The 27,645-nt window shown below is 49.6% G+C and overlaps 1 protein-coding gene across 3 annotated transcripts in view; it reads right to left on the minus strand.

Moving 5' to 3' along the window:
• spega (striated muscle enriched protein kinase a) overlaps positions 1–27,645 on the minus strand; it is a 536,975-nt gene that overhangs the window by 130,340 nt on the left and 378,990 nt on the right. For all 3 annotated transcript variants that reach the window (XM_085986741.1, XM_085986740.1, XM_085986742.1), the window contains 6 exons: positions 22,383–22,482; positions 18,661–18,861; positions 16,362–16,422; positions 14,702–14,779; positions 10,715–10,887; positions 9,926–9,952 (listed from right to left, as the gene is read on the minus strand). In XM_085986741.1, coding sequence (XP_085842867.1) covers positions 9,926–9,952; positions 10,715–10,887; positions 14,702–14,779; positions 16,362–16,422; positions 18,661–18,861; positions 22,383–22,482 — 640 coding nt within the window. The remainder of the gene's footprint in view (positions 1–9,925; positions 9,953–10,714; positions 10,888–14,701; positions 14,780–16,361; positions 16,423–18,660; positions 18,862–22,382; positions 22,483–27,645) is intronic.

The raw sequence follows: 27,645 nt of genomic DNA on the forward strand, positions 1-27,645 counted from the left end.
CTTATTTTTATACCCTTTTGGCAGTGGCTTCTTCTTTGATGTTCTCTGCTGATGTCAGCTAATTGTCTTTATTGATACCTCTTTCGAATGCTTTCTATTTTACTGTCAATTCAACTATTGCATGCATAATTATTTCTCTACCTTTAAGTGTTCCAAAAACCATTGTAAAAAGAATGACAGCAATGGCTTCTGTTTGATGCCATTCTTATCGAAGATTCTTCATTCAATTATTAATACTGGTTTTACTGGTTTTTTGCAGACATTTTGACTCCTTATTTTCCAAGTTCAATACAAACACAATGCAATTGCTTGGTGTCTCTATTGAAGTCATATCTTCAAAGCCTTTTTGGTATGGTTTTTACTATATCTAAATTAAAGACGCTTTGACCAGGGTGGTTCATGCATTTCTAGCTATCTCAATTGGTTGCATATTTAATCTTATGGTTCCTGTTTTCCAAGTTTAACATAAAACTATTTGACCAGCAGATGTTTCTTTTACTTGATGTCATGTTTTCAAAGGCACATGCTTCTTTTAATGTTTGTGTTTCTGTTTTATCGTGTTAGCTCTTCCCACTTTAAACTGGGTCTTCTCATTGTGTTACTTCCAAACTCTAGACCTTTCGGAAGCACCAATGGTTTGCTTCAATCTTTCATTGTTTTAGTATATTTAACTAATTCCCATTTCAAAGCTTGTTTACAACTTTGTTATCAACTGATCTTTTCTAAGAAGCCTCTATTTCTGTTTACTGAGACTTGTGTCTTTCAAACCCAGTATGTCTTTTATTAATAATATTAGAATTCTGTTCATGGTATCGTGTATTTCTCTGAATCATGGCTATTCCTTCACACAATTAATCTCACTCCCCCCTGCTCTTTCCCCACAGCCCTGCAAATTTTTCCCCTTCAAGTATTTATCCAATTCCCTTTTGAAAGTTACTATTGAATCTGCTTCCACCGCCCTTTCAGGCAGCACGTTCCAGATCACAACAACTCGCTGCGTAAAAAAAATTCTCCTCATCTCCCCTCTGGCTTTTTTGCCAATTATCTTAAATCTGCTTCCTCTAGTTACCGACCCTCCTGCCAGTGAAAACAGTTTCTCCTTATCTACTCTTATCAAAACCCCTCATAATTTTGAACACCTCTATTAAATCTCCTCTAAACCTCTCCCTGCTCTAAGGAGAACAAATCCCAGCTTCTCCAGTCTCGTCACATGACTGAAGTCCCTCATCCCTGGTACCGTTCTGGTAAACCTCCTCTGCAGCCTCTCCACGGTCTCTGCAACTAATCAGCTAAATCAAATCAAATCAAATCAACTTTTATTGTCATTGTTAGTGCACAAGTGCAGTACAACGAAATGTAGGCTTGCGGCTCCCGAGAGTGTACAATTTGGATTAGGACACTTAAACATTTCAACATACATTTGTACATATATATTAGCATAAATATGACCATAATAAAGTGCATCGGCAGATGTGCAGGCTTTAGTGTTTATTTGTGGAGTTCAGTAGGATGACAGCCCTGGGAAAGAAGCTGTTCCTAAATCTGGTCGTATGGGTGCGAATGCATCTGTAGCGTCTTCCAGATGGTAGGAGGGCGAACAGACTGTGGCTGGGGTGGGTAGGGTCTTTGATGATGGACCGTGCCCTCCGTAGGCAGCGTTTCTGATATATATGTTCTATGGTCGGTAGCCGGGTGCCGGTGATGCGTTGGGCAGTTTTGACTACCCGCTGCAGGGCTTTCCGGTCATGGGAGCTACAGCTGCCGTACCATACCGTGATACAGTTTGTCAGGATGCTCTCTATAGTGCAGCGCTAGAAGTTAGAGAGGATCGGGGGTGACAGATTACATCCCTTCAGCCTCCTCAAGAAATATAGGCGCTGCTGGGCCTTCTTCACCAGAGAGGAGGTGTTGAGGGACCAGGAGAGGTCTTCCGTGATGTGGACTCCGAGGAACTTAAAGCTAGCCACCCTTTCCACCTCCGCCCCATTGATGTGGATGGGGGTGTGACTTCCGCCTTTGGACTTCCTGAAGTCCACGATTATTTCCTTTGTTTTCTTTGTGTTAAGGGCCAGGTTGTTGTCGGCGCACCACTTCGCGAGATGCTGGACCTCCTCCCTGTAGGCTGACTCATCGTTGTTGGTGATCTGGCCTACTACCGTGGTGTAATCTGCGAACTTGATGATGGTGTTGGAACCATTAACAGCCACACAGTCGTGGGTGAAGAGGGAGTACTGAGTTAACCATCATCCATCTGAAAGATTTGACGCTATTATTTCAATTCTTGCATTGACGTCCTTGCCTTTTGTGCTCTATGCCACTGTTTATAGAGCACAAAGGCCTCACCTTATCTGAGGAAGGATGTTCTTGCCATGGAGGGAGTGCAGCGAAGATTCACCAGACTGAGACCTGGGATGGCAGGAATGACGTATGAAGAGAGATTGGGTCGATTGGGCTTGTATTCGCTGGAGTTTAGAAGAATGAGAGGGGATCTCATTGAAACTTATAAAATTCTAACGGGACTAGACAGACTAGATGCAGGAAGGATGTTCCCGATGGCGGGGGAGTCCAGAACCAGGGGTGACAGTCTAAGGATAAGGGGTAAGCCATTTAAGACTGAGATGAGGAGGAATTTCTTCACCCAGAGAGTGGTGAACCTGTGGAATTCTCTACCACAGAAGGCAGTTGAGGCCAATTCATTAAATATATTCAAGAAGGAGTTAGATATATTTCTTAAGGCTAAAGGGATCAAGGGATATGGGGAGAAAGCAGGGACAGGGTACTGAATTTGGATGATCAGCCATGATCACATTAAATGGCGGAATAGGCTCGAGGGGCCGAATGGCCTACTCCAGCTCCTATCTTCTATGTTTCTATGTTTTATAGCGTCAAGGAGCCCGTAGGCTTTCTCAACAGCCTTCTCAATTTGTGTACGTACACCCACAGGTCTCTCGTGTCCCTGCACCCCCGTTAAAATTGTACCGTTTAATTTATATTGCCTCTTCTCATTCTTCCTACCAAAATGCATCATTGATGAATATATAAAACTCAAAAAAACCTGCCTTAACTCTGACTGGCACAGAAAGCACAAATCAAAATCAAATTCATATTAAAAAATGTTTCACCTCTGCATGACTGATTTAATAATCCTGAAATTAATTAAGTCGCCCGAGCGAAAGTGAATGACTCAGATGATCAGCTGCACCCCAGGTTGGCACAGTGCCCCCTGCGACACAGGCCAATAACCCTCAGGCTCTCACCCAATACACCTGGCTTATGCTTTCTGTTGTTCTCCCCTCTTTGATCGTGTTGAAGGCTAGTTCCATGGACCCCCCCCAGCGCCAGGCCCCAGCGCCTGGCCGTCATGTCGGAGGCTGTACAGTCAGGGCAGGACTCTCTCCTTAAATAATCCCAGCTCATAACCACATCCTGCGGTGGTCATAGGATCCATGTACCACATATACTGGTCATCAATCCCTCACTGAGAGATTCCATATCAACATACCTGGTTAGAGCCCCCTGTGATAAACCCTATAAACCCCTCTCTGTAACCCCCACTCTCTGATACAGCCCCTGTGATAAACCCTATAAACCCCTCTCTGTAACCCCCCACTCCCTGATACAGCCCCTGTGATAAACCCTATAAACCCCTCTCTGTAACCCCCCACTCTCTGATACAGCCCCTGTGATAAACCCTATAAACCCCTCTCTGTAACCCCCCACTCTCTGATACAGCCCCTGTGATAAACCCCATAAACCCCTCTCTGTAAACCCCCACTCTCTGATACAGCCCCTGTGATAAACCCTATAAACCCCTCTCTGTAACCCCTCACTCTCTGATACAGCCCCTGTGATAAACCCTATAAACCCCTCTTTGTAACCCCCCACTCTCTGATACAGCCCCTGTGATAAACCCTATAAACCCCTCTCTGTAACCCCCCACTCTCTGATACAGCCCCTGTGATAAACCCTATAAACCCCTCTCTGTAACCCCCCACTCTCTGATACAGCCCCTGTGATAAACCCTATAAACCCCTCTCTGTAACCCCCCACTCTCTGATACAGCCCCTGTGATAAACCCGATAAACCCCTCTCTGTAAACCCCCACTCTCTGATACAGCACCTGTGATAAACCCTATAAACCCCTCTCTGTAACCCCCACTCTCTGATACAGCCCCTGTAATAAACCCCTCTCTGTAACCCCCCACTCTCTGATACAGCACCTGTGATAAACCCTATAAACCCCTCTCTGTAACCCCCACTCTCTGACACAGCCCCTGTGATAAACCCCCACTCTCTGATATAGCCCCTGTGATAAACCCGATAAACCCCTCTCTGTAACCCCCCACTCTCTGATACAGCACCTGTGATAAACCCTATAAACCCCTCTCTGTAACCCCCCACTCCCTGATACAGCCCCTGTGATAAACCCTATAAACCCCTCTCTGTAACCCCCCACTCTCTGATGCAGCCCCTGTGATAAACCCTATAAACTCCACTCTGTAACCCCCCACTCTCTGATACAGCACCTGTGATAAACCCTATAAACCCCTCTCTGTAACCCCCCACTCTCTGCTACAGCCCGCTGTGATAAACCCTATAAACCCCTCTCTGTAACCCCCCACTCCCTGATACAGCCCCTGTGATAAACCCTATAAACCCCTCTCTGTAACCCCCCACTCTCTGATACAGCCCCTGTGATAAACCCTATAAACCCCTCTCTGTAACCCCCCACTCTCTGATACAGCCCCTGTGATAAACCCTATAAACCCCTCTCTGTAACCCCCCACTCTCTGATACAGCCCCTGTGATAAACCCTATAAACCCCTCTCTGTAACCCCCCGCTCTCTGATACAGCCCCTGTGATAAACCCTATAAACCCCTCTCTGTAACCCCCCGCTCTCTGATACAGCCCCTGTGATAAACCCTATAAACCCCTCTCTGTAACCCCTCACTCTCTGATACAGCCCCTGTGATAAACCCTATAAACCCCTCTCTGTATCCCCCGCTCTCTGATACAGCCCCTGTGATAAACCCTATAAACCCCTCTCTGTAACCCCCTCACTCTCTGATACAGCCCGCTGTGATAAATCCTATAAACCACTCTCTGTAACCCCCCACTCTCTGATACAGCCCCTGTGATAAACCCAATAAAGCCCTCTCTGTAACCCCCCACTCTCTGATACAGCCCCTGTGATAAACCCAATAAAGCCCTCTCTGTAAACCCCCACTCTCTGATACAGCCCCTGTGATAAACCCAATAAAGCCTCTCTGTAAACCCCCACTCTCTGATACAGCCCCTGTGATAAACCCTTTAAACCCCTCTCTGTAACCCACACTCTCTGATACAGACCCTGTGATAAACCTTATAAACTCCTCTCTGTAACCCCCACTCTCTGATACAGCCCCTGTGATAAACCCGATAAACCCCTCTCTGTAACCCCCCACTCTCTGATACAGCCCCTGCGATAAACCCTATAAACTCCTCTCTGTAACCCCCACTCTCTGATACAGCCCCTGTGATAAACCTTATAAACCCCTCTCTGTAACCCCCCACTCTCTGATACAGCACCTGTGATAAACCCAATAAACCCCTCTCTGTAACCCCCACTCTCTGATACAGCCCCTGTGATAAACCCTTTAAACCCCTCTCTGTAACCCACACTCTCTGATACAGACCCTGTGATAAACTCTATAAACCCCTCTCTGTAACCCCCACTCTCTGATACAGCCCCTGTGATAAACCCTATAAACTCCTCTCTGTAACCCCTCACTCTCTGATACAGCCCCTGTGATAAACCCTATAAACCCCTCTCTGTAACCCCCCACTCTCTGATACAGCCCGTGATAAACCCTATAAACCCCTCTCTGTAACCCCCTCACTCTCTGATACAGCCCGCTGTGATAAATCCTATAAACCACTCTCTGTAACCCCCCACTCTCTGATACAGCCCCTGTGATAAACCCAATAAAGCCCTCTCTGTAACCCCCCACTCTCTGATACAGCCCCTGTGATAAACCCAATAAAGCCCTCTCTGTAAACCCCCACTCTCTGATACAGCCCCTGTGATAAACCCAATAAAGCCTCTCTGTAAACCCCCACTCTCTGATACAGCCCCTGTGATAAACCCTTTAAACTCCTCTCTGTAACCCCTCACTCTCTGATACAGCCCCTGTGATAAACCCTATAAACCCCTCTCTGTAACCCCCCACTCTCTGATACAACCCCTGTGATAAACCCTATAAACCCCTCTCTGTAACCCCCTCACTCTCTGATACAGCCCGCTGTGATAAATCCTATAAACCACTCTCTGTAACCCCCACTCTCTGATACAGCCCCTGTGATAAACCTTATAAACTCCTCTCTGTAACCCCCACTCTCTGATACAACCCCTGTGATAAACCCTATAAACCCCTCTCTGTAACCCCCCACTCTCTGATACAGCCCCTGTGATAAACCCGATAAACCCCTCTCTGTAACCCCCCACTCTCTGATACAGCCCCTGCGATAAACCCTATAAACTCCTCTCTGTAACCCCCACTCTCTGATACAGCCCCTGTGATAAACCCTATAAACCCCTCTCTGTAACCCCCCACTCTCTGATACAGCCCCTGTGATAAACCCTATAAACCCCTCTTTGTAACCCCCCACTCTCTGATACAGCACCTGTGATAAAACCCTATAAACCCCTCTCTGTAACCCCCCACTCTCTGATACAGCCCCTGTGATAAACCCTATAAACCCCTCTCTGTAACCCCCACTCTCTGATACAGCCCCCTGTGATAAACCTTATAAACCCTTCTCTGTAACCCCCCACTCTCTGATACAGCCCCTGTGATAAACCCTATAAACCCCTCTCTGTAACCCCCCACTCTCTGATACAGCCCGCTGTGATAAATCCTATAAACCACTCTCTGTAACCCCCCACTCTCTGATACAGCCCCTGTGATAAACCCAATAAAGCCCTCCCTGTAAACCCCCACTCTCTGATACAGCCCCTGTGATAAACCCAATAAAGCCCTCTCTGTAAACCCCCACTCTCTGATACAGCCCCTGTGATAAACCCTTTAAACCCCTCTCTGTAACCCACACTCTCTGATACAGACCCTGTGATAAACTCTATAAACCCCTCTCTGTAACCCCCACTCTCTGATACAGCCCCTGTGATAAACCCTATAAACTCCTCTCTGTAACCCCTCACTCTCTGATACAGCCCCTGTGATAAACCCTATAAACCCCTCTCTGTAACCCCCCACTCTCTGATACAGCCCCTGTGATAAACCCGATAAACCCCTCTCTGTAACCCCCACTCTCTGATACAGCCTCTGTGATAAACCCTATAAACCCCTCTCTGTAACCCCCCACTCTCTGATACAGCCCCTGTGATAAACCCTATAAACCCCTCTCTGTAACCCCCCACTCTCTGATACAGCCCCTGTGATAATCCCTATAAACCCCTCTCTGTAACCCCCCACTCTCTGATACAGCCCCTGTGATAAACCCTATAAACCCCTCTCTGTAACCCCCCACTCTCTGATACAGCCCCTGTGATAAACCCGATAAACCCCTCTGTAACCCCCCACTCTCTGATACAGCCCCTGTGATAAACCCTATAAACTCCTCTCTGTAACCCCCCACTCTCTGATACAGCCACTGTGATAAACCCTATAAACCCCTCTCTGTAACCCCCCACTCCCTGATACAGCCCGTGATAAACCCTATAAACCCCTCTCTGTAACCCCCCACTCTCTGATACAGCCCCTGTGATAAACCCGATAAACCCCTCTCTGTAACCCCTCACTCTCTGATACAGCGCCCTGTGATAAACCCTATAAACCTCTCTCTGTAACCCCCCACTCTCTGATACAGCCCCTGTGATAAACCCTATAAACCCCTCTCTGTAACCCCCCACTCTCTGATACAGCCCCTGTGATAAACCCTATAAACCCCTCTCTGTAACCCCCCACTCTCTGATACAGCCCGTGATAAACCCGATAAACCCCTCTCTGTAACCCCCCACTCTCTGATACAGCCCCTGTGATAAACCCTATAAACCCCTCTCTGTAACCCCCCACTCTCTGATACAGCCCCTGTGACAAACCCTATAAACCCCTCTCTGTAACCCCCCACTCTCTGATACAGTGCCCTGTGATAAACCCTATAAACCCCTCTCTGTAACCCCCACTCTCTGATACAGCGCCCTGTGATAAACCCTATAAACCCCTCTGATAAACCATCTCTGTAACACATTGCTCGATACAGAAACAGCGTAAAGTTACTGAGTGTTCTTGCGGAGTGTAACTGTGTGTGATGAGGAAAACCATTCCCCAATGTTCCAAACATTGAGCTGCGAGCCTGCAAATATCACATCGTTCTTTGTCGTGCAGCAGACAGGTGTTTCCGGCACGCGCCGTGATTTGGTCGCTTGCTGCCGTACAGCCGGAGCTCTGTGTGTCAGGCGCTCCTCGCACGCCACGCGTTCCCATCGGACGTGCTGGGATAGAAAGCTGCTGGTTAAAATGTGCGAGTGAAGTGATTATTCAGCAACAGAAAGAGCAGAGCTCTCACCGAATGAATCACAGGCTCACAAAGCGCAATCAGTCCCAGCGCTCAGCTTCTTCACACGCACTGGAATGGTACCAGGGATGAGGGGCTTCAGTGATGTGGAGAAACTGGAGAAGCTGGGGTCGTTCTCCTTAGAGCAGAGAAGGTTAAGGGGAGATTTAATGAAGGTGTTCAAAATCATGAAGGGTTTTGATCGAGTAAATGAGGAGAAACTGTTTCCAGTGGCAGGAGGGTCGGTAACCAGAGGACACAGATTGAAGGTAATCGGCAAACGAACCAGAGGGGAGATGAGAAGAAGAATTTTTTTCTGCAGCGAGTTATTGTGATCTGGAATGCACTGCAGATTCAATAATAACTTTCAAAAGGGAACTGGATAAACACTTGAAAAGGAAAAAATTCACAGGGCTCTGGGGAAAGAGCAGGGGCAGTGGGACTAATTGGAGAGCTCTTTCAAAGAGCTGGCACAGGCACGACGGGCCGAATGGCCTCCTCCTGTGCTGTATGATTCTATGAACAGTGACTGCATTTCAAAAGTATTTTAGGACATCTTTTCTTACTTAACCAGCCGAGCCACTGAGAGTCTGTGATAACTGGTGTCCTTGTGCGCCAGTCTCTGAAGGTAAGCATGCAGGTGCAGCAGGCGGTTAAGAAGGCAAATGGTATGTTGGCCTTCGTAGCAAGAGGATTCGAGTACAGGAGCAAGGATGTCTTGCTGCAGTTGTACAGGGCCTTGGTGAGACCACATCTTGAGTATTGTGTGCAGTTTTGGTCGCCTTATCTGAGGAAGGATGTTCTTGCCATGGAAGGAGTTCAGCGAAGATTCACCAGGCTGATACCTGGGATGGCAGGAATGACGTATGAGGAGAGATTGGGTCGACTGGGCTTATACTCGCTGGAGTTTAGAAGAATGACAGGGGAATCTCATTGAAACTTATAAAATTCTGACAGGACTGGACAGACTAGATGCAGGAAGGATGTTCCCGATGGTCGGGGAGTCCAGAACCAGGTGTCACAGTCTAAGGATAAGCCATTTAGGACAGAAATTAGGAGGAATTTCTTCGCCCAGAGAGTGGTGAACCTGTGGAATTCTCTACCACAGAAGGCAGTAGAGGCCAATTCATTAAATATATTCAAGAAGGAGTTGGATATATTTCTTAAGGTTAAGGGGATCAAGGGGTATGGGGAGAAAGCAGGGACCGGGTACTGAATTTGGATGATCAGCCATGATCGCATTAAATGGCGGAGCAGGCTCGAGGGGCCGAATGGCCTACTCCTACTCCTATCTTCTATGTCTATGTTTCTATGTAACTGAGACTACGTACCTGCGAGAGACGGTAACAACCTGTGCAGGTTGAGACTTACCCGATATAGGCAATGACTCCTACGGGCCTGTCAATGAAATAAAGCACAGAGTGAGCAGCACTTCACCAAACGGTGACAGCAAACATCGCATTCACAGCAGAAAAAAAAACTCAAAACATAATTAGTGACTGCAGTAAAGACAGATGGGGCAGATCGCAAAACCATATCTGTGCCAATCATCGGGCCAAATCCGACTGGGCTTTAAACCGACAGCAGTGACGTCCCATATACACCAACGCACGACTGTAGGTGTCAGCCGTGGCTCAGTGGGCGGCGCTTCTCGTCTCTAGAGTCAGAAGGTTGTGGGTGCAAGTCCCCACTCCAGAGACTCGAGCACAAAATCCAGGCCGACACTCCCAGTGCAGTACTGAGGGAGTGCAGCACTGTCGCAGGTGTGTGCGTGTGTGTGTTTGGATAACACATTAAACCGAGGCTCTGTTTGCTCTCTCAGGTGGATGTAAAACATCTCAGGACACTATTCAAAGAAGAGCAGGTGGTTTATCCCCGGTGTCCTGGGGCCAATATCAACGAACATCACTAAGAAATAGATTATCACATTACTGTTAGTGGGAGCTTGCTGTGCACAAATTGGCTGCCGCGTTTCCTACATTTCAACAGTGACTCCATATCAAAAAAAGTGCTTCATTGGCTGTAAAGCGCTTTGGGACGTCCTGAGGTGGTGAAAGGCGCTATAGAAATGCGAGTCTTTCTTTCTTTAAATCGAACAGTTTTGCGATTTGAGAGAACGGCGTCAGTGACTGACTCACACACAGTAACGATATTCCATACCAGATGTCGGTAACGTGTGAGACTGGCGCCTGCTTCACGATCTCTGGTGAGACGTACTCGGGGGTTCCGAACTGACAGAACTGCGGCGTGTGCGGGGTGGCCTCCTGAGCACGCCCGAGGTCGCAGATGCGGACACTCTCACTGGCCGAGTCTGCCATGAGAATATTGTCTGGCTGGAAGGAGAAATGAAAGGAAGAGAGATCAGAGAACCTCACAGCACAGGAGGAGGACATTCGGCCCATCGTGCCTGTGCCGGCTCTTTGAAAGAGCTCTCCAATTAGTCCCACTCCCCCCTGCTCTCTCCCCACAGCCCTGCAAATCTTTCCCCTTCAAGTATTTATCCAATTCCTCTTTTGAAAGTTACTATTGAATCTGCTTCCACTGCCCTTTCAGGCAGCGCATTCCAGATCACAACAACTCGCTGCGTAAAAAAATTCTCCCCATCTCCCCTCTGGCTCTTTTGCCATTTACCTTAAACCACACCTGGAGCACTGTGAGCAGTTCTGGGCATCACACCTTAGGAAGGATATACAGGTAGACTACCTTTTATCCGAACTTCCGAAAACCGAAACCCTCTAAAAACCGAAGGTTTTTTCGTTCAGCGTAAGTCATGCGCACGACATGACCAGAGTGGCGCACGACCCCGACCCCCGCCGACGACCCCCCGCCGACCCCCCCGCCGACCCCGACTCCCGCCGACCCCCCCACCGACCCCCCTCGACCCCCCCCCCGCCGACCCCGACTCCCGCCGACGACCTCCCGCGGACCCCCGCCGACGCCCCCACCGACCCCGACCCCCGCCGACCCCGACTCCCGCCGACCCCCCCACTGACCCCCCCGACCCCCCCCGCCGACCCCGACTCCCGCCGACGACCCCCCGCGAACCCCCGCTGACGCCCCCGCCGACCCCGACCCCCGCCGACCCTGACTCCCGCCGACCCCCCCCCGCCGACCCCGACTCCCGCCGACCCCCCCGCGGACCCCCGCCAACCCCCACCCCCGACCCCCTGGCCGACCCCCGCCGACCCACCCCCGACAAATTTCCCAGTCTTATAAAATACCTTCCGAAATCCGAAATTTTCCGAAAACCAAAACACGGCTGGTCCCGAGGTTTTCAGATAAAGGATAGTCTACCTGTATTGGCCTTGGAGGGAGTGCAGCGTAGGTTTACCAGAATGATACCCAGACTCCAAGGGTTAAATTACGAGGAGAGATTACACAAACTAGGGTTGTATTCCCTGGAATTTAGAAGATTAAAGGGTGATTAGATCGAAGTTTTTAAGCTATTAAGGGGAACTGATCGGGTAGATAGAGAGAAAGTATTTCCGCTGGTTGGGGAGTCTAGGACTAGAGGACACAGTCCAAAAGTTAGAGACAGACTTTTCAGGAGTGAAGTTAGGAAACACTTCTACACACAAAGGGTGGTAGAAGTTTGGAACTCTCTTCCGCAAACTTCAATTGATGCTGGGTCAATTGTTAATAGTAAATCAGAGATTGATGGATTTTTGTTAACCAAAGGTATTAAGGGATATGGGGCAAAGGCAGGTTTATGGAGTTAGGTCTCAGATCAGCCATGATCTCACTGAATGGCGGAACAGGCTCAAGGGGCTGAATGGCCTCCTCCTGTTCCTCTGTTTCGCTCTGTGCCCCCTGGTTACCGACCCTCCTGCCACCAGAAGCAGTTTCTCCTTACTCAATCAAAACCCCTCCTGATTTTGAAACAGTTTGATACGAGGAGGAGTTTCCCCATTCACGTGTCTGGGTCCAGTACGCCCACGCTGAGCTAACCGCATGCGAGGGCGGTCTCAAAACGCCATGAAACACGCGGCAGCTGCCGCTATCCGCCAGCAGCCACGTGCCAACGCCATGACCGCTTCCGATATGTTGCACGCACACAAGTTTGAACTTCATTCCACTGTTGTCAAGATCTGGGTCTGGTGTTTTCTGGGTCATGGAAATAACATTTTGTGGATTCAGTATTTGAGGAATTTAAGACATGACGTGCTCGGGAGGAAGAGGTGACTTTGGACCTCTGGTTCCCAAAGCTCTCCACCAACTGGGGGTTTTCCTCGCCTCATGTCTGGTCTGTTGTAGATTAATGGCTAGAGATTGATCGCTGTGATTAGTCAACATCTCCCATTATCGTTGGATCATGGGACTACCAGGATGGTAGAAGGCAAACCAGATGGACCTCGGTCTGCCTTCGTCCAGCAGTTCCTACTCTCCTGTGACTTAAGGGGTAAAGATTCCCTAGGAAGACGGTGACAGTCATTCTCCAGCCCAGTGAGCTCCTTATTGGGATCCAGGCCTGTAGTTTGGGCAGATGGAGTCGTATTGCAGCCTCAAAGGTTTGTCAGTGTCTCTAACCCTCGTCCCATCAGGTCAGTCACTCCCCAGTGTGTAAATGAGTTAATAGTGGATGAAGCGATTTCACACCAATGTTTTAAATGTTCCCACATTCGTAGTCCGTGGCATAATTTCAGAACGAGTGAGACATACTGACAGAGAGAGACAGAATGTCAGAGTCACATAGAGAGACAGACACAACGAGAGAGACAGACTGACGGAGAGACAGACTGACGGAGAGACAGACACAATGAGAGAGACAGACTGAAAGAGTCAGAGAGAGAGACAGACACAAAGAGAGAGCGAGACAGACTGACAGAGTCAGAGAGAGAGAGAGCCAAAGAGAGAGAGAGAGAGAGAGACAGAGAGGCAGACATAAAGGGAGAGACAGACAGAGGGCAGGAGACAGACAGAGGGCAGGAGACAGACAGAGGGCAGGAGACAGACAGTGGGCAGGAGACAGACAGAGGGCAGGAGACAGACAGTGGGCAGGAGAGAGACAGAGGGCAGGAGACAGACAGAGGGCAGGAGACAGACAGAGGGCAGGAGACAGACAGAGGGCAGGAGACAGACAGAGGGCAGGAGACAGGCAGAGGGCAGGAGACAGGCAGAGGGCAGGAGACAGACAGAGGGCAGGAGACAGACATGGAGTGGGAGACAGACATGGAGTAGGAGACAGACAGAGGGCAGGAGACAGGCAGAGGGCAGGAGACAGGCAGAGGGCAGGAGACAAGCAGAGGGCAGGAGACAGGCAGAGGGCAGGAGACAGGCAGAGGGCAGGAGACAGGCAGAGGGCAGGAGACAGACAGAGGGCAGGAGACAGACATGGAGTAGGAGACAGACATGGAGTAGGAGACAGACATGGAGTAGGAGACAGACAGAGGGCAGGAGACAGGCAGAGGGCAGGAGACAGGCAGAGGGCAGGAGACAGGCAGAGGGCAGGAGACAGGCAGAGGGCAGGAGACAGACAGAGGGCAGGAGACAGACAGAGGGCAGGAGACAGACATGGAGTAGGAGACAGACATGGAGTAGGAGACAGACAGAGGGCAGGAGACAGACAGAGGGCAGGAGACAGGCAGAGGGCAGGAGACAGACAGAGGGCAGGAGACAGACAGAGGGCAGGAGACAGACAGAGGGCAGGAGACAGACAGAGGGCAGGAGACAGACAGAGGGCAGGAGACAGACAGAGGGCAGGAGACAGACAGAGGGCAGGAGACAGGCAGAGGGCAGGAGACAGGCAGAGGGCAGGAGACAGGCAGAGGGCAGGAGACAGGCAGAGGGCAGGAGACAGACAGAGGGCAGGAGACAGACAGAGGGCAGGAGACAGACAGAGGGCAGGAGACAGACAGAGGGCAGGAGACAGACAGAGGGCAGGAGACAGACAGAGGGCAGGAGACAGACATGGAGTAGGAGACAGGCAGAGGTCACGAGGTAAGCAAAGAGTAGGAGACAATCAGAGGGAGATCTAAATCACAGGATTATAAAATCTCTAACAATTTTCATTAGCAGTTAAGATCTATTTTCATTTTTGCACCTGTTGTAAACCTCAGCGAGTTAGCGAATCACAAGAGATTGTGTACTCTGAAGATCCACTGTGTTAACCCCAGGCCAGGCAGATGGACACTGAGTGAAAGAGGTTACCTTGATGTCCAGGTGAAGGATGTTATTCTGGTGCAGGTAGCTGATTCCCTCCAGAATCTGTTGAACGTATAACCGCAGCTGGTAAAGGAGATCTCAGTTAGTACAGCATGTGCAAACGGACAGGGAAACCAGCCTATAACCTCCCATTCCCCTTCTATCCGACTGGGAGAAGTCCCACCGTCACCCAGATACAGCTACCTGGGACCACCTGGCTGTCAGGGTCTCTCTGGACCAGCCGCAATGATGTAACACGCTTGGTGAGAGTGCTGGTTCAAATCCCACCGTGGGCATTTTGAGAATTTTTATTCAATTTTAAAATATCTGGAAATAAAAAGCTGGGATCAGTAAGTGACCGTGAAGCTGTCAGATTGTCGTTAAAAACCCAACGGGTTCACTAACGTCTTTAGGGGAGGAAACCAGCTGTCCTTACCCGGTCTGGGCCTATATGTGACTCCAGTCCCACACCAACGTGGTTGACCCTCAACTTCCCTCTGAAGTAGTCTCCCAAGGCACTCAGTTGTACGGGGATTGGACAATAAATGCCGGCCCCGCCAGCGATGCCCACATCCCTGAGATTGAATTTAAAAACAAAATAAAGATCTCAATGAACAAATCGCTGTGCTGGTCAATAACACCTTGAGAATTCATTTGCACACCGCCAGTACACACTCTGAGTGCGCAAGCGAATGGATCAGCTCAAACCGAACTCCTACTGGGTCCAGTGCAGTGAATGGCATCTCCTGAAATAACAGCCACACCCTCATTCTTCGCTGGAGCGTGGTGTCTGTCCATTGGAGACAAATGGATTAAACTCAACACCGAAGACTTTGGCAGGACATTGCGTGGGATGGTTACCCTTTACTTTCACAAAACCCAGGACTGCAGTGAATGAGTCGTGATTCATTTATTGAATAGATTGGGCCTACACTCTCTGGAGTTTACAAGAATCAGAGGTGAAACATTGACAGGGTAGATGCAGGGAGGATGTTTCCCCTGGCTGGAGAGTCTAGAACCAGGGGTCACAGTCTCAGATAAGGGGTCGGCCATTTAGGACTGAGATGAGGAGAAATTTCTTCACTCGGAGGGTGGTGAATCTTTGGCATTCTCTACCCCAGAGGGCTGTGGAGGCTCAGTCGTTGAGTATATTCAAGACAGAGATCGATAGATTTTTGGACTCTAGTGGAATCAAGGGATATGGAGATCGGGCGGGAAAGTGGAGTTGAGGTCGAAGATCAGACATGATCTTATTGAATGGCGGAGCAGGCTCGAGGGGCCGTATGGCAGAGCAGGCTCGAGGGGCCGTATGGCAGAGCAGGCTCGAGGGGCTGTATGGCGGAGCAGGCTCGAGGGGCTGTATGGCGGAGCAGGCTCCAGGGGCCGTGTGGCGGAGCAGGCTCGAGGGGCCGTATGGCGGAGCAGGCTCGAGGGGCCGTATGGCGGAGCAGGCTCGAGGGGCCGTATGGCGCAGCAGGCTCGAGGGGCCGTATGGCGCAGCAGGCTTGAGGGGCCATATGGCGGAGCAGGCTCAAGGGGCCGTATGGCAGAGCAGGCTCGAGGGGCCGTATGGCGGAGCAGGCTCGAGGGGCCGTATGGCGGAGCAGGCTCGAGGGGCCGTGTGGCTGACTCCTGCTCCTAATTCTTTTGTGACTCCATTACTCACCTCGGTTTCCAAGACACTGGGCCTCTTGATCAACCGATCGAACAGTTCCTCCTGAGCACAGCTGCAGTCAGAGTCAAAGCAAAAACAGAAGAGTGGGACAAACCCCTGCTATTCCTCAAGGGGAGCTCAGTGGCAGGCTGCAGATGAAAGATCTGGTATTCTATCAGTCAACAGTACTCAGTGTATAACTGCCTGTAAAAACTTCTCAAACACCGGTGCAAGGATAGAGTTGCTGAGCTGTTTAGGGGATGCAACAATTCCCAGGTCAAGCACAGTGCAACTTAAAGCTGCCTCTACACTGTCCCCTCAAACACTCCCAGGGCAGGTACAGCACGGGTTAGATACAGAGTAATGCTCCCTCTACACTGTCCCATCAAACACTCCCAGGGCAGGTACAGCACGGGTTAGATACAGAGTAAAGCTCCCTCTACACTGTCCCATCAAACACTCCCAGGGCAGGTACAGCACGGGTTAGATACAGAGTAAAGCTCCCTCTACACTGTCCCATCAAACACTCCCAGGGCAGGTACAGCACGGGTTAGATACAGAGTAAAGCTCCCTCTACACTGTCCCATCAAACACTCCCAGGGCAGGTACAGCACAGGTTAGATACAGAGTAAAGCTCCCTCTACACTGCCCCATCAAACACTCCTGGGGCAGGTACAGCACGGGTTAGATACAGAGTAAATCTCCCTCTACACTGCCCCATCAAACACTCCTGGGGCAGGTACAGCACAGGTTAGATACAGAGTAAATCTCCCTCTACACTGTCCCATCAAACACTCCCAGGGCAGGTACAGCACGGGGTTAGAGTCAGAGTAAAGCTCCCTCTACACTGTCCCATCAAACACTCCCAGGGCAGGTACAGCACGGGGTTAGAGTCAGAGTAAAGCTCCCTCTACACTGTCCCATCAAACACTCCCAGGGCAGGTACAGCACGGGTTAGATACAGAGTAAAGCTCCCTCTACACTGTCCCATCAAACACTCCCAGGGCAGGTACAGCACGGGATAGATACAGAGTAAAGCTCCCTCTACACTGTCCCATCCAACACTCCCAGGGCAGGTACAGCACGGGTTAGATACAGAGTAAAGCTCCCTCTACACTGTCCCATCAAACACTCCCAGGGCAGGTACAGCACGGGTTAGATACAGAGTGAAGCTCCCTCTACACTGTCCCATCCAACACTCCCAGGGCAGGTACAGCACGGGTTAGATACAGAGTAAAGCTCCCTCTACACTGTCCCATCAAACACTCCCAGGGCAGGTACAGCACGGGTTAGATACAGAGTAAAGCTCCCTCTACACTGTCCCATCAAACACTCCCAGGGCAGGTACAGCACGGGTTAGATACAGAGTAAAGCTCCCTCTACACTGTCCCATCAAACACTCCCAGGGCAGGTACAGCACGGGGTTAGAGTCAGAGTAAAGCTCCCTCTACACTGTCCCATCAAACACTCCCAGGGCAGGTACAGCACGGGGTTAGAGTCAGAGTAAAGCTCCCTCTACACTGACCCGTCAATGGGGGTAATTTTGACTTTTGGTAATAGCGTAAAACGGGCTCCTTTCGATTCAGCCGCCCGGTATACTTCAGATGTGCTCACACTTCTGAGTCGGAAGGTTGTCGGTTCGAGTCCCACTCCAGGGACTTGAGCACAAAATCTAGGTTGATGCTCCCAGTGCCGTATCGAGGGAGTGCTGCACTGTCGGAGGTGCCGTTTTTAGGATGAGACTTTAAACCGAGGCCCTATCTGCTCTCTGAGGTGAATGCAAAAGATTCCAGAGTATTATTTGAAGCAAAGCAGGCGAGTTCTCCCTGATGTCCTGGGGTCAATGTTTATCCCTCAGCCAAGTTTACTAAAAACAGATAATCTGGTCATTCATGGGGATATGGGGGGAAAGTGGAGTTGAGGTCGAAGATCAGCCGTTATCTTATTGAATGGCGGAGCAGGCGTGAGGGGCTGTACGGCCTACTGCTGCTCCTATTGCCTGTGTTCTTATTTGCTGTTTGTGGGAGCTTGCTGTGCGCAAATTGCCGCGTTTCCTACTGTGACTACATGACAAAAGTACTTAATTGGCTGTAAAACGCCTTGGGACATCCTGAGGTGGTGAAAGGCGCTATAGAAATGCGAGTCTTTCATTTACCCACTCGGAACTGGATTCCTGAGTACCCAAACACATTTCACAAAAGAACTCTTAATAGCCAACCTCCCGCCCCATCAGGTCTGGAGTCTAACTCCGAGATGAGAGTAACCGCCCCACTCCCCGGTTCTAACGGGCGAATCAGTGCTGAGAGGATACAGCTCCAGCACGATGATGACACTGTTCTTTTTCTCGAACGCGTCGTGGAAGTAGACAATCCTCTCGTGGTCGAGTCGCGACAGGATCTCCAGCTCCCTGACCGCATCTTCCCGAGCAGTGGCACGGAAGGAGATGAATTTGGCCGCGTAGTCCAATTTACTGCTCTTCTCCGTGACCCGCTTCACGCACGAAAACGCGCCCCTTTGGGAAAAGGAAAAAACAAACGCTGGTTACACATAACCCGAGGAAATGTGGGCACCGTTGTATCTTATAAAGGAAAACTGGACAAATATTTGAAAACCAGAACTGAGAGGTTCTAACTATCAGGAAAGGATGAACAGACTGGGGGTCTTTTCTCTAGAAAAGAGAAGGCTGAGGGGTGACCTGATCGAGGTCTTCAAGATTATGAAGGGGTTTGATAGGGTAGACGTAAAGAAGATGTTTCCACTTGTGGGGGAGACCAGAACTAGGGGCCATCAATATAAGATAGTCACTAATAAATCCAATAGGGAATTCAGGAGAAACTTCTTGACCCAGAGAGTGGTGAGAATGTGGAACTCGCTACCACAGGGAGTGGTTGAGGTGAATAGCAGAGATGCATTTAAGGGGAAGCTGGATAAACACATGAGGGAGAAAGGAATAGAAGGATATGGTGATGGAGGTGAGATGAAGAGGGGTGGGAGGAGGCTCGTGTGGAGCATAAGCACTGGCACGGGCCAGTTGGGCCCAATGGCCTGTTTCTGTGCTATAAACTCGATGTAAAAATGAGGTCTGACCAGTGCGTTATAAACAATAACCTTTACAGACACGCATCCCATATTCTGGCTCTGCGTCCTCATATTCAAATTTATTTTATTAAATGCATTTCCACATTCCACACAGGAGACTGTTAACAAAAATAAGAGTGCGTGGAATTGGAGGCAACCTATTGACATGGGTGGGGAATTGGTCAGGAGGTAGGAGGCAGAGTGTAGGGATGATGGGTGTGTACTCCAATTGGCAGGATGTGATTTGTGGTGTCCCCCAGGGATCTGTACTGGGACCTCAGCTTCTCACTATATTTATAAATGACTTGCAGGAAGGAATAGAGTTTGCTGACGACACTAAGCTATATGGCACAGTAAATAGTGTAGATGGGAGCAGAAAGTTGCAAAGGGACATTGATAGTAACTTGATTGAGTTTTTTGATGAGGTAACAGAGAGGGTTGATGAGGACAATGTGGTTGACGTGGGGTACATGGATTTCCAAAAGGCGTTTGATAAAATGCCACAAAATAGGCTTGCCCACAAAGTTGAAGCCCATGGAATAAAAGGGACAGTGGCAGCATGGATACGGAATTGGCTAAGTGACAGGAGACAGAGAGTAGTGGTGAACGGTTGTTTATTGGACTGGAGGAAGGTATACAGTGGTGTTCCCCAGGGGTTGTTACTAGGACCACGGCTTTTCTTGATATATGTTAATAACTTAGGCTTGGGTGTACAGGGCACAATTTAAACATTTGCAGATGTTACAAAATTTGGAAGTATAGTGAACAGTGAGGAGGATAGTGATAAGACTTCAAGAGGACATAGGCAGGCTGGTGGAATGGGCGGACACGTGGCAGATGAACTTTAATGCAGAAAAGTGTGAAGCGATACATTTTGGTGGGAAGAATGAGGAGAGGAAATATAAACTAAAGGGTACAATCCTAAAGGGGGTGCATGAACAGAGAGACCTGGGGGTATTTGTGCACAAATTGTTGAAGGTGGCAGGGCAGGTTAAGAAAGTGATTAAAAAAGCATACGGGATCCTGGGCTTCATAAATAGAGGCATAGAATACAAAAGCAAGGAAGTTATGATGAACCTTTATAAGCTGTGTCTTTATGCATTTCTCCACTTCACCTGACGAAGGAGCAGCGCTCCGAAAGCTTGTGATTTCAAATAAAGCTGTTAGACTATAACCTGGTGTTGTGTGACTTCTTACATTTGTCCACCCCAGTCCAACACCGGCATCTCCACACCATGAACCTTTATAAAACACTGGTTCGGCCTCAAATTGGATAAGTACCTGAAGGAAAATCATTTGCATGGCTACGGGGAAAGGGCGGGGGAGTGGGACTAGCTGAGGTGCTCCTGCAGAGAGCCAGCACGGGTTCGACGGGCCGAATGGCCTCCTGCTGTGCTGTAACCATTCTATGATTGATAAAGTGAGTGGGCAAGACTGTGGCAGATGGAGTTCAATGTGGGAAAGTGTGAGCTCATCCACTTTGGACCCAAGACGATAGATCAGAGTGTTTTCAAAATGGTGAGAAGCTGGGAACTGTGGAGGAGCCGAGAGATTTGGGGATCTAAGTACAGAAATCACTAAAAGCCAGTGGACAGGTACAAAAAATGATTTGATAGGGTAGATAGAGGGAAACTATTTCCTCTGGTGGGGGGAGTCCAGAAGGCTAATGGAATGTTGGCCTTTAACTCAAGCGGGCTGGAATACAAAGGGGCGGAAGTTATGTTACGGTGGTATAAAGCTCTGGTCAGACCCCATCTGAAGGAACTGTGTTCAGTTCTGGGCCCCGCACCTCAGGAAGGATATATTGGCCTTGGAGGGGGAGCAGCACAGATTCACCAGAATGATACTGAAACTAAAAGGGTTAAATTATGAGGCCAGGTTGCATAAACTAGGCTTGTATTCCCTCGAGTATCGAAGATTAAGGGGCGATCTAATTGAAGTGTTTAAGATGATTAAAGGATTCGATAGGGTAGAGAGAGTGAAACTATTTCCTCTGGTGGGGGGAGTCCAGAACAAGGGGGTGTAACCTTAAAATTAGAGCCAGGCTGTTCAGGGGTGATGTCAGGAAGCACCTCTTCACACAAAGGCTAGTGGAAATCTGGAACTCTCCCCCAAATAAACAGATTATCTGGTCATTATCACGTTGCTGTTTGTGGGAGCTTGCTGTGCGCAATTTGGCTGCCGCGTTTCCCGCATTACAACAGTGACTGCTCTTCAAAAGTACTTCATTGGCTGTAAAGCGCTTTGAGACGTCCGGTGGTCGTGAAAGTTATAGAAATGCAAGTCTTTCCTTTTCTTTCAAAAAACTTTTGCGGCTGGGGGTCAATTGAAAAGGTCAAAACTGAGATTGATAGATTTTTGTTGGGTAAGGGTATTAAGGGTTACGGAACCAAGGCGGGTAGATGGAGTGAAGATACAGATCAGCCGTGATCCAATTGGATGGTAGAACAGGTTCGAGGGGCTGAATGGCCTCCTCCTGTTCCTATGTTGCTATTGCGTTAACATTGTAAATGAGTCTACCGTTACATCCAAGTCCTTTCCATGTCTCCCTGAGTTTATTCTGTTCCCGTCATTAGAGAACCATAGAGCACAGGAGGAGGCCATTTGGCCCATCGTGCCTGTGCCGGCTCTTTGAAAGAGCTCTCCAATTAGTCCCACTCCCCCCCCCGCTCTTTCCCCAGAGCCCTGTGAATTTTTCCTTTTCAAGTATTTATCTAATTCCCCTTTTGCAAGTTACTATTGAATCTGCTTCCACCGCCCTTTCAGGCAGCGCATTCCAGATCACAACTACTCGCTGAGTATGTAACTACATAGTTCATTCATTCTTCTAACCGACAATACTTTATATCAGTCAGTGTTAAATTTCATTTCTCTTGATCTGCCCCAGAATTGCAGAACCAATCTGAACCTTAACTGCGCCCGAGTGTGAAGTCCCCACTGCACTGTGACACTCACCGTCCAATCTCCTGGTGTACATCGTAATAGTCGGATAGCAGTCTCATCTTCCGCAAGATCGTGTCCTCATCATCCATCGGCTCGTCACTCCCTATTTTCGCTGGAAAAGAGTAAAACATCAGGAATGTTTGTGCTCCTTTTGAGCTTTCATCTCCATCATTCTGCCACCGGTAGTCTAAGGGACTGATATGGGGAAACCCATCACATAAGAACATAAGGATTAGGAGCTGGAGTTGGCCACACGGCCCCTTGAGCCTGCTCCGCCACACGGCCCCTCGAGCCTGCTCCGCCACACGGCCCCTCGAGCCTGTTCCGCCACACGGCCCCTCGAGCCTGCTCCGCCACACGGCCCCTCGAGCCTGCTCCGCCACGCGGCCCCTCGAGCCTGCTCCGCCACGCGGCCCCTCGAGCCTGCTCCGCCACGCGGCCCCTCGAGCTTGCTCCGCCACACGGCCCCTCGAGCCTGCTCCGCCATTCAATAAGATCGTGGCTGATCTGTGACCGCAACGCCACTTTCCCACCTGATCACCATATCCCTTGATTCCCCATGAGTCCAAAAATCTATCGCTCTCAGCCTTGAATATACTCAACAACTCAGCATCCACAGCCCTTGTGGGGAGAAAATTCCAAAGATTCACAACCCTCTGAGTGAAGAAATTTCTCCTCATCTTAAATGGTTGGCCCCTTATCCTGAGACTATGCCCCCAGTTCTAAACTCTCCAGCCAGGGGAAACAACCCCTCAACATCTACCCTGTCAACCCCCCGCAGAATCTTGTATGTTTCAATAAGATCACCTCTCATTCAAAAACAACAACAACTTGTATTTAGATAGCACCTTTAACACAGTAAAATGTCCCAAGGCGCTTCACAGGAATGATTATCAAACAAAATTTGACACCGAGCCGCATAAAGCGATATTAGGACAGGTGACCAAAAGCTTTGATCAAAGAGGGAGGTTTTAAGGAGCGTCTTAAAGGAGGAGAGAGAGGAGGAGAGGTTTAGGGAGGGAATTCCAGAGTTTAGGGCCCAGGCAGCTGAAGGCACAGCCGCCAATGGTGGAGCGATTATAATCGGGGATGCGCAAGAGGCCAGAATTGGAGGAGTGCAGAGATCTCAGGGGGGTTGTGGGGCTGGAGGAGGTTACAGAGATAGGGAGGGGGCGAGACCATGGAGAGATTTGAAAGCAAAGATGAAAAATCGAGGCGTTGTGGGATCGGGAGCCATTGTAGGTCAGCGAGCACAGAGGGTGATGGGTGAACGGGACTCGGAGCGCGTTAGGACACGGGAGCAGCAGAGGTTTGGATGAGCTGAAGTTTATGGAGGGTGGAAGGTGGGAGGCCGGCCTGGAGAGCGTTGGAATAGTCGGGTCTGGAGGTAAACCATCGAGTCATCAACGCCAACAGGGCTCCTGCCTGCATGAAATGGGGTGTATCCGCTAATTGCTACGGACCCCGCAGTCAGATTTGTGTGCTGACACCCACGGTTTAGATACGAGCAAGTAGAAAGGCCACATGTTGAGGGGTCAGGGGGCTGGAGCCACATGTTGAGGGGTCAGGGGGCTGGAGCCACATGTTGAGGGGTCAGGGGGCTGGAGCCACATGTTGAGGGGTCAGGGGGCTGGAGACACATGTTGAGGGGTCAGGGGGCTGGAGCCACATGTTGAGGGGTCAGGGGGCTGGAGCCACATGTTGAGGGGTCAGGGGGCTGGAGCCACATGTTGAGGGGTCAGGGGGCTGGAGCCACATGTGGGTCGGCAACCCAGCCCGAGTCAGGCCCTTCAGTAGAGCAAGAGATGGGCAGGACAGAGAGTCTGAACTTGGAATCCATCATATTCCTACATGTTCAGGTAAATTCGTGTTGTCAGTAATGCACAACGCATTCCGTACTGGAAATGGATTCAGTGCTACAGCCCCAGGGCAGGTACAGCATGGGTTAGATACAGAGTAAAGCTCTCTCTACACTGTCCCATCAAACACTCCCAGGGCAGGTACAGCACGGGTTAGATACAGAGTAAAGCTCCCTCTACACTGTCCCATCAAACACTCCCAGGGCAGGTACAGCACGGGTTAGATACAGAGTAAAGCTCCCTCTACACTGTCCCATCAAACACTCCCAGGGCAGGTACAGTACGGGTTAGATACAGAGTAAAGCTCCCTCTACACTGTCCCATCAAACACTCCCAGGGCAGGTACAGCACGGGTTAGATACAGAGTAAAGCTCTCTCTACACTGTCCCATCAAACACTCCCAGGGCAGGTACAGCATGGGCTAGATACAGAGTAAAGCTCCCTCTACGCTGTTGTATCAAACACTCCCAGGGCAGGTACAGCACGGGTTAGATACAGAGTAAAGCTCCCTCTACGCTGTTGTATCAAACACTTCCAGGGCAGGTACAGCACGGGTTAGATACAGAGTAAAGTTCTCTCTACGCTGTTGTATCAAACACTTCCAGGGCAGGTACAGCACGGGTTAGATACAGAGTAAAGTTCTCTCTACACTGTCCCATCAAACACTCCACTGATTTGATTTGGTGCTGGTATTTCAGACCAGGTCGTTCTTGACACAGCCTGGTCGAGATAAGCTAACTCGGCACAGACCAGGGCTGGTGTCTGGGAGAATCCTTTCCTGTATAGAATTACATAGAAATCTACAGTACAGAAGCAGGCTGGTGTTTATGCTCCACACGAGGGCCTTGGTGAGACCTCACCTGGAGTAGTGTGCACAGTTTTGGTCTACTTATCTAAGGAAGGATATACTTGCCTCGGAGGCAGTGCAACGAAGGTTCACTAGATTGAATCCTGGGATGAGAGGGCTGTCCTATGATGAGAGATTGTGTAGAATGGGCCTACACTCTCTGGAGTTTAGAAGAATGGGAGGTGATCTCATTGAAGGGGATTGACAGGGTAGATGCTGAGAGGTTGTTTCCCCTGGCTGGAGTGTCTAGAACCAGGGGTCACAGTCTCAGGATAAGGGGTCGGCCATTTAAGGCTGAGATGAGGAGGAATTTCTTCACACAGAGGGTTGTGAATCTTTGGAATTCTCTGCCACAGAGGGCTGAGTCTTTGAGTATATTCAGGGCTGAGATCGATAGATTTTTGGACTCTAGGGGAATCGTGGGATATGGAGATCAGGCGGGAAAGTGGAGTTGAGGTTGATGATCAGCCATGATCTTATTGAATGGCGGAGCAGGCTCGAGGGGCCGAATGGTCTACTCCTGCTCTTATTTCTTATGTTCTTATGAGGCTCCTCCCACCCTCTTCATCTCACCCCATCACCATATCCTTCTATTCCCTTCTCCCTCATGTGTTTATCTAGCTTCCCCTTAAATGCATCTATGCTATTCGCCTCAACCACTCCCTGTGGTAGCGAGATCCACATTCTCACCACTAAATAAAGAAGTTTCTCCTGAATTCCTTATTGGATTTATTTAATGTAAGAAGTCACACAACACCAGGTTATAGTCCAACAGTTTTATTTGAAATCACAAGCTTTCGGAGCGCTGCTCCTTCGTCAGGTGAAGTGGAGAGATGCATAAAGACACAGCATATATAGTCAGAGAATAATGCCAGATGATTACAGGTAATCTTTCTAACTGCCATTTATCACACCTCGGCAGAGAGATAATCACAGCGATCAAAGGTGTGAATGGTGTCCAAACAGGTTAGATGTAATGTTTTCCTGACTAACCTGTTTGGACACCATTCACACCTTTGATCGCTGTGATTATCTCTCTGCCGAGGTGTGATAAATGGCAGTTAGAAAGATTACCTGTAATCATCTGACATTATTCTCTGACTATATAAACTGTGTCTATAGGCATCTCTCCACTTCACCTGACGAAGGAGCAGCGCTCCGAAAGCTTGTGATTTCAAATAAAACTGTTGGACTATAACCTGGTGTTGTGTGACTTCTTACATTTGTCCACCACAGTCCAACTCCGGCATCTCCACACCATGGTTTATTTAATGACTATCTTATATTTATTGCCCCTAGTTCTGGTCTCGCCCACATGTGGAAACATCTTCTCTACGTCTACCCTATCGAACCCTTTCATAATCTTAAAGACCTCTATCAGGCCACTCAGTCTCCTGTTTCCAACCTCATCTGTTCACTGTCTTTAAGAGGCCATCTGAGTTCTCGAATAGAAATCATCCTCTTTCTGACCTTGTTGTGGTAACAGCCTCTGTGATATTTCCTGCAATATCGTTGCTGCTCCGATCAATGCTAACTCTGTTAAAGCCAGCTCTCTCTGCTGTCTGGACAATGAATGGTTGGCTGCTGTGCTGTGATATTAGGAATCAATCAGCTCGGATCTGAGCCAAGGCTGTGTCAGTGAAACAGTCCCAGGCACACTGGGCCTCGGGAGAGTGTGCTGGATTTATCCAGAACTGGCCGATCCTGCTCGATCTACTGTATCCCCAGGAGAGGTTACACCATGGGCCCGGGAGGGCAGGAGAGGCGGAAAAATGGAATAAAAGGGCAGGGTGCACATCGGACACAGGAGGAATCACCCTGCTCCAGCACCTCTGAGGGATACGTGAGGAGATAGCACAACAACATCTAGCACAGTCCAGTAACACACCATCGCTAATCCAGCCCAGTAACGCACCCTCGCTAATCCAGCCCAGTAACACACCCTCGCAAATCCAGTCCAGTAACACACCCTCGCTAATCCAGCCCAGTAACACACCCTCGCTAATCCAGCCCAGTAACACACCCTCCCTAATCCAGCCCAGTAACACATCCTTGCTAATCCAGCCCAGTAACACAGCCTCGCTAATCCAGCTCAGTAACACACCCTCGCTAATCCAGCCCAGTAGCACAAGCTCCCTAATCCAGTCCAGTAAAGCACCCTCGCTAATCCTGCCCAGTAACACACCCTCGCTAATCCAGCCCAGTAACACACCCTCCCTAATCCAGCCCAGTAACACATCCCCGCTAAACCAGTCCAGTAACACACCCTCGCTAATCCAGCCCAGTAACACATCCTCGCTAATCCAGTCCAGTAACGCACCCTCGCAAATCCAGTCCAGTAACACACCCTCGCTAATCCAGTCCAGTAACGCACCCTCGCAAATCCAGTCCAGTAACACACACTCGCTAATCCTGCCCAGTAACACACCCTCGCTAATCCAGCCCAGTAACACACCCTCCCTAATCCAGCCCAGTAACACACCCTCGCTAATCCAGCCCAGTAATGCACCCTCCCTAATCCAGCCCAGTAACACATCCTCGCTAATCCAGTCCAGTAACGCACCCTCGC

This window comes from Somniosus microcephalus, chromosome 4 (assembly GCF_052327205.1).
Source record: "Somniosus microcephalus isolate GS21.2 chromosome 4, FLI_Smic_1.0, whole genome shotgun sequence".
In the NCBI taxonomy this organism is placed as follows: Eukaryota; Metazoa; Chordata; class Chondrichthyes; order Squaliformes; family Somniosidae; genus Somniosus; species Somniosus microcephalus.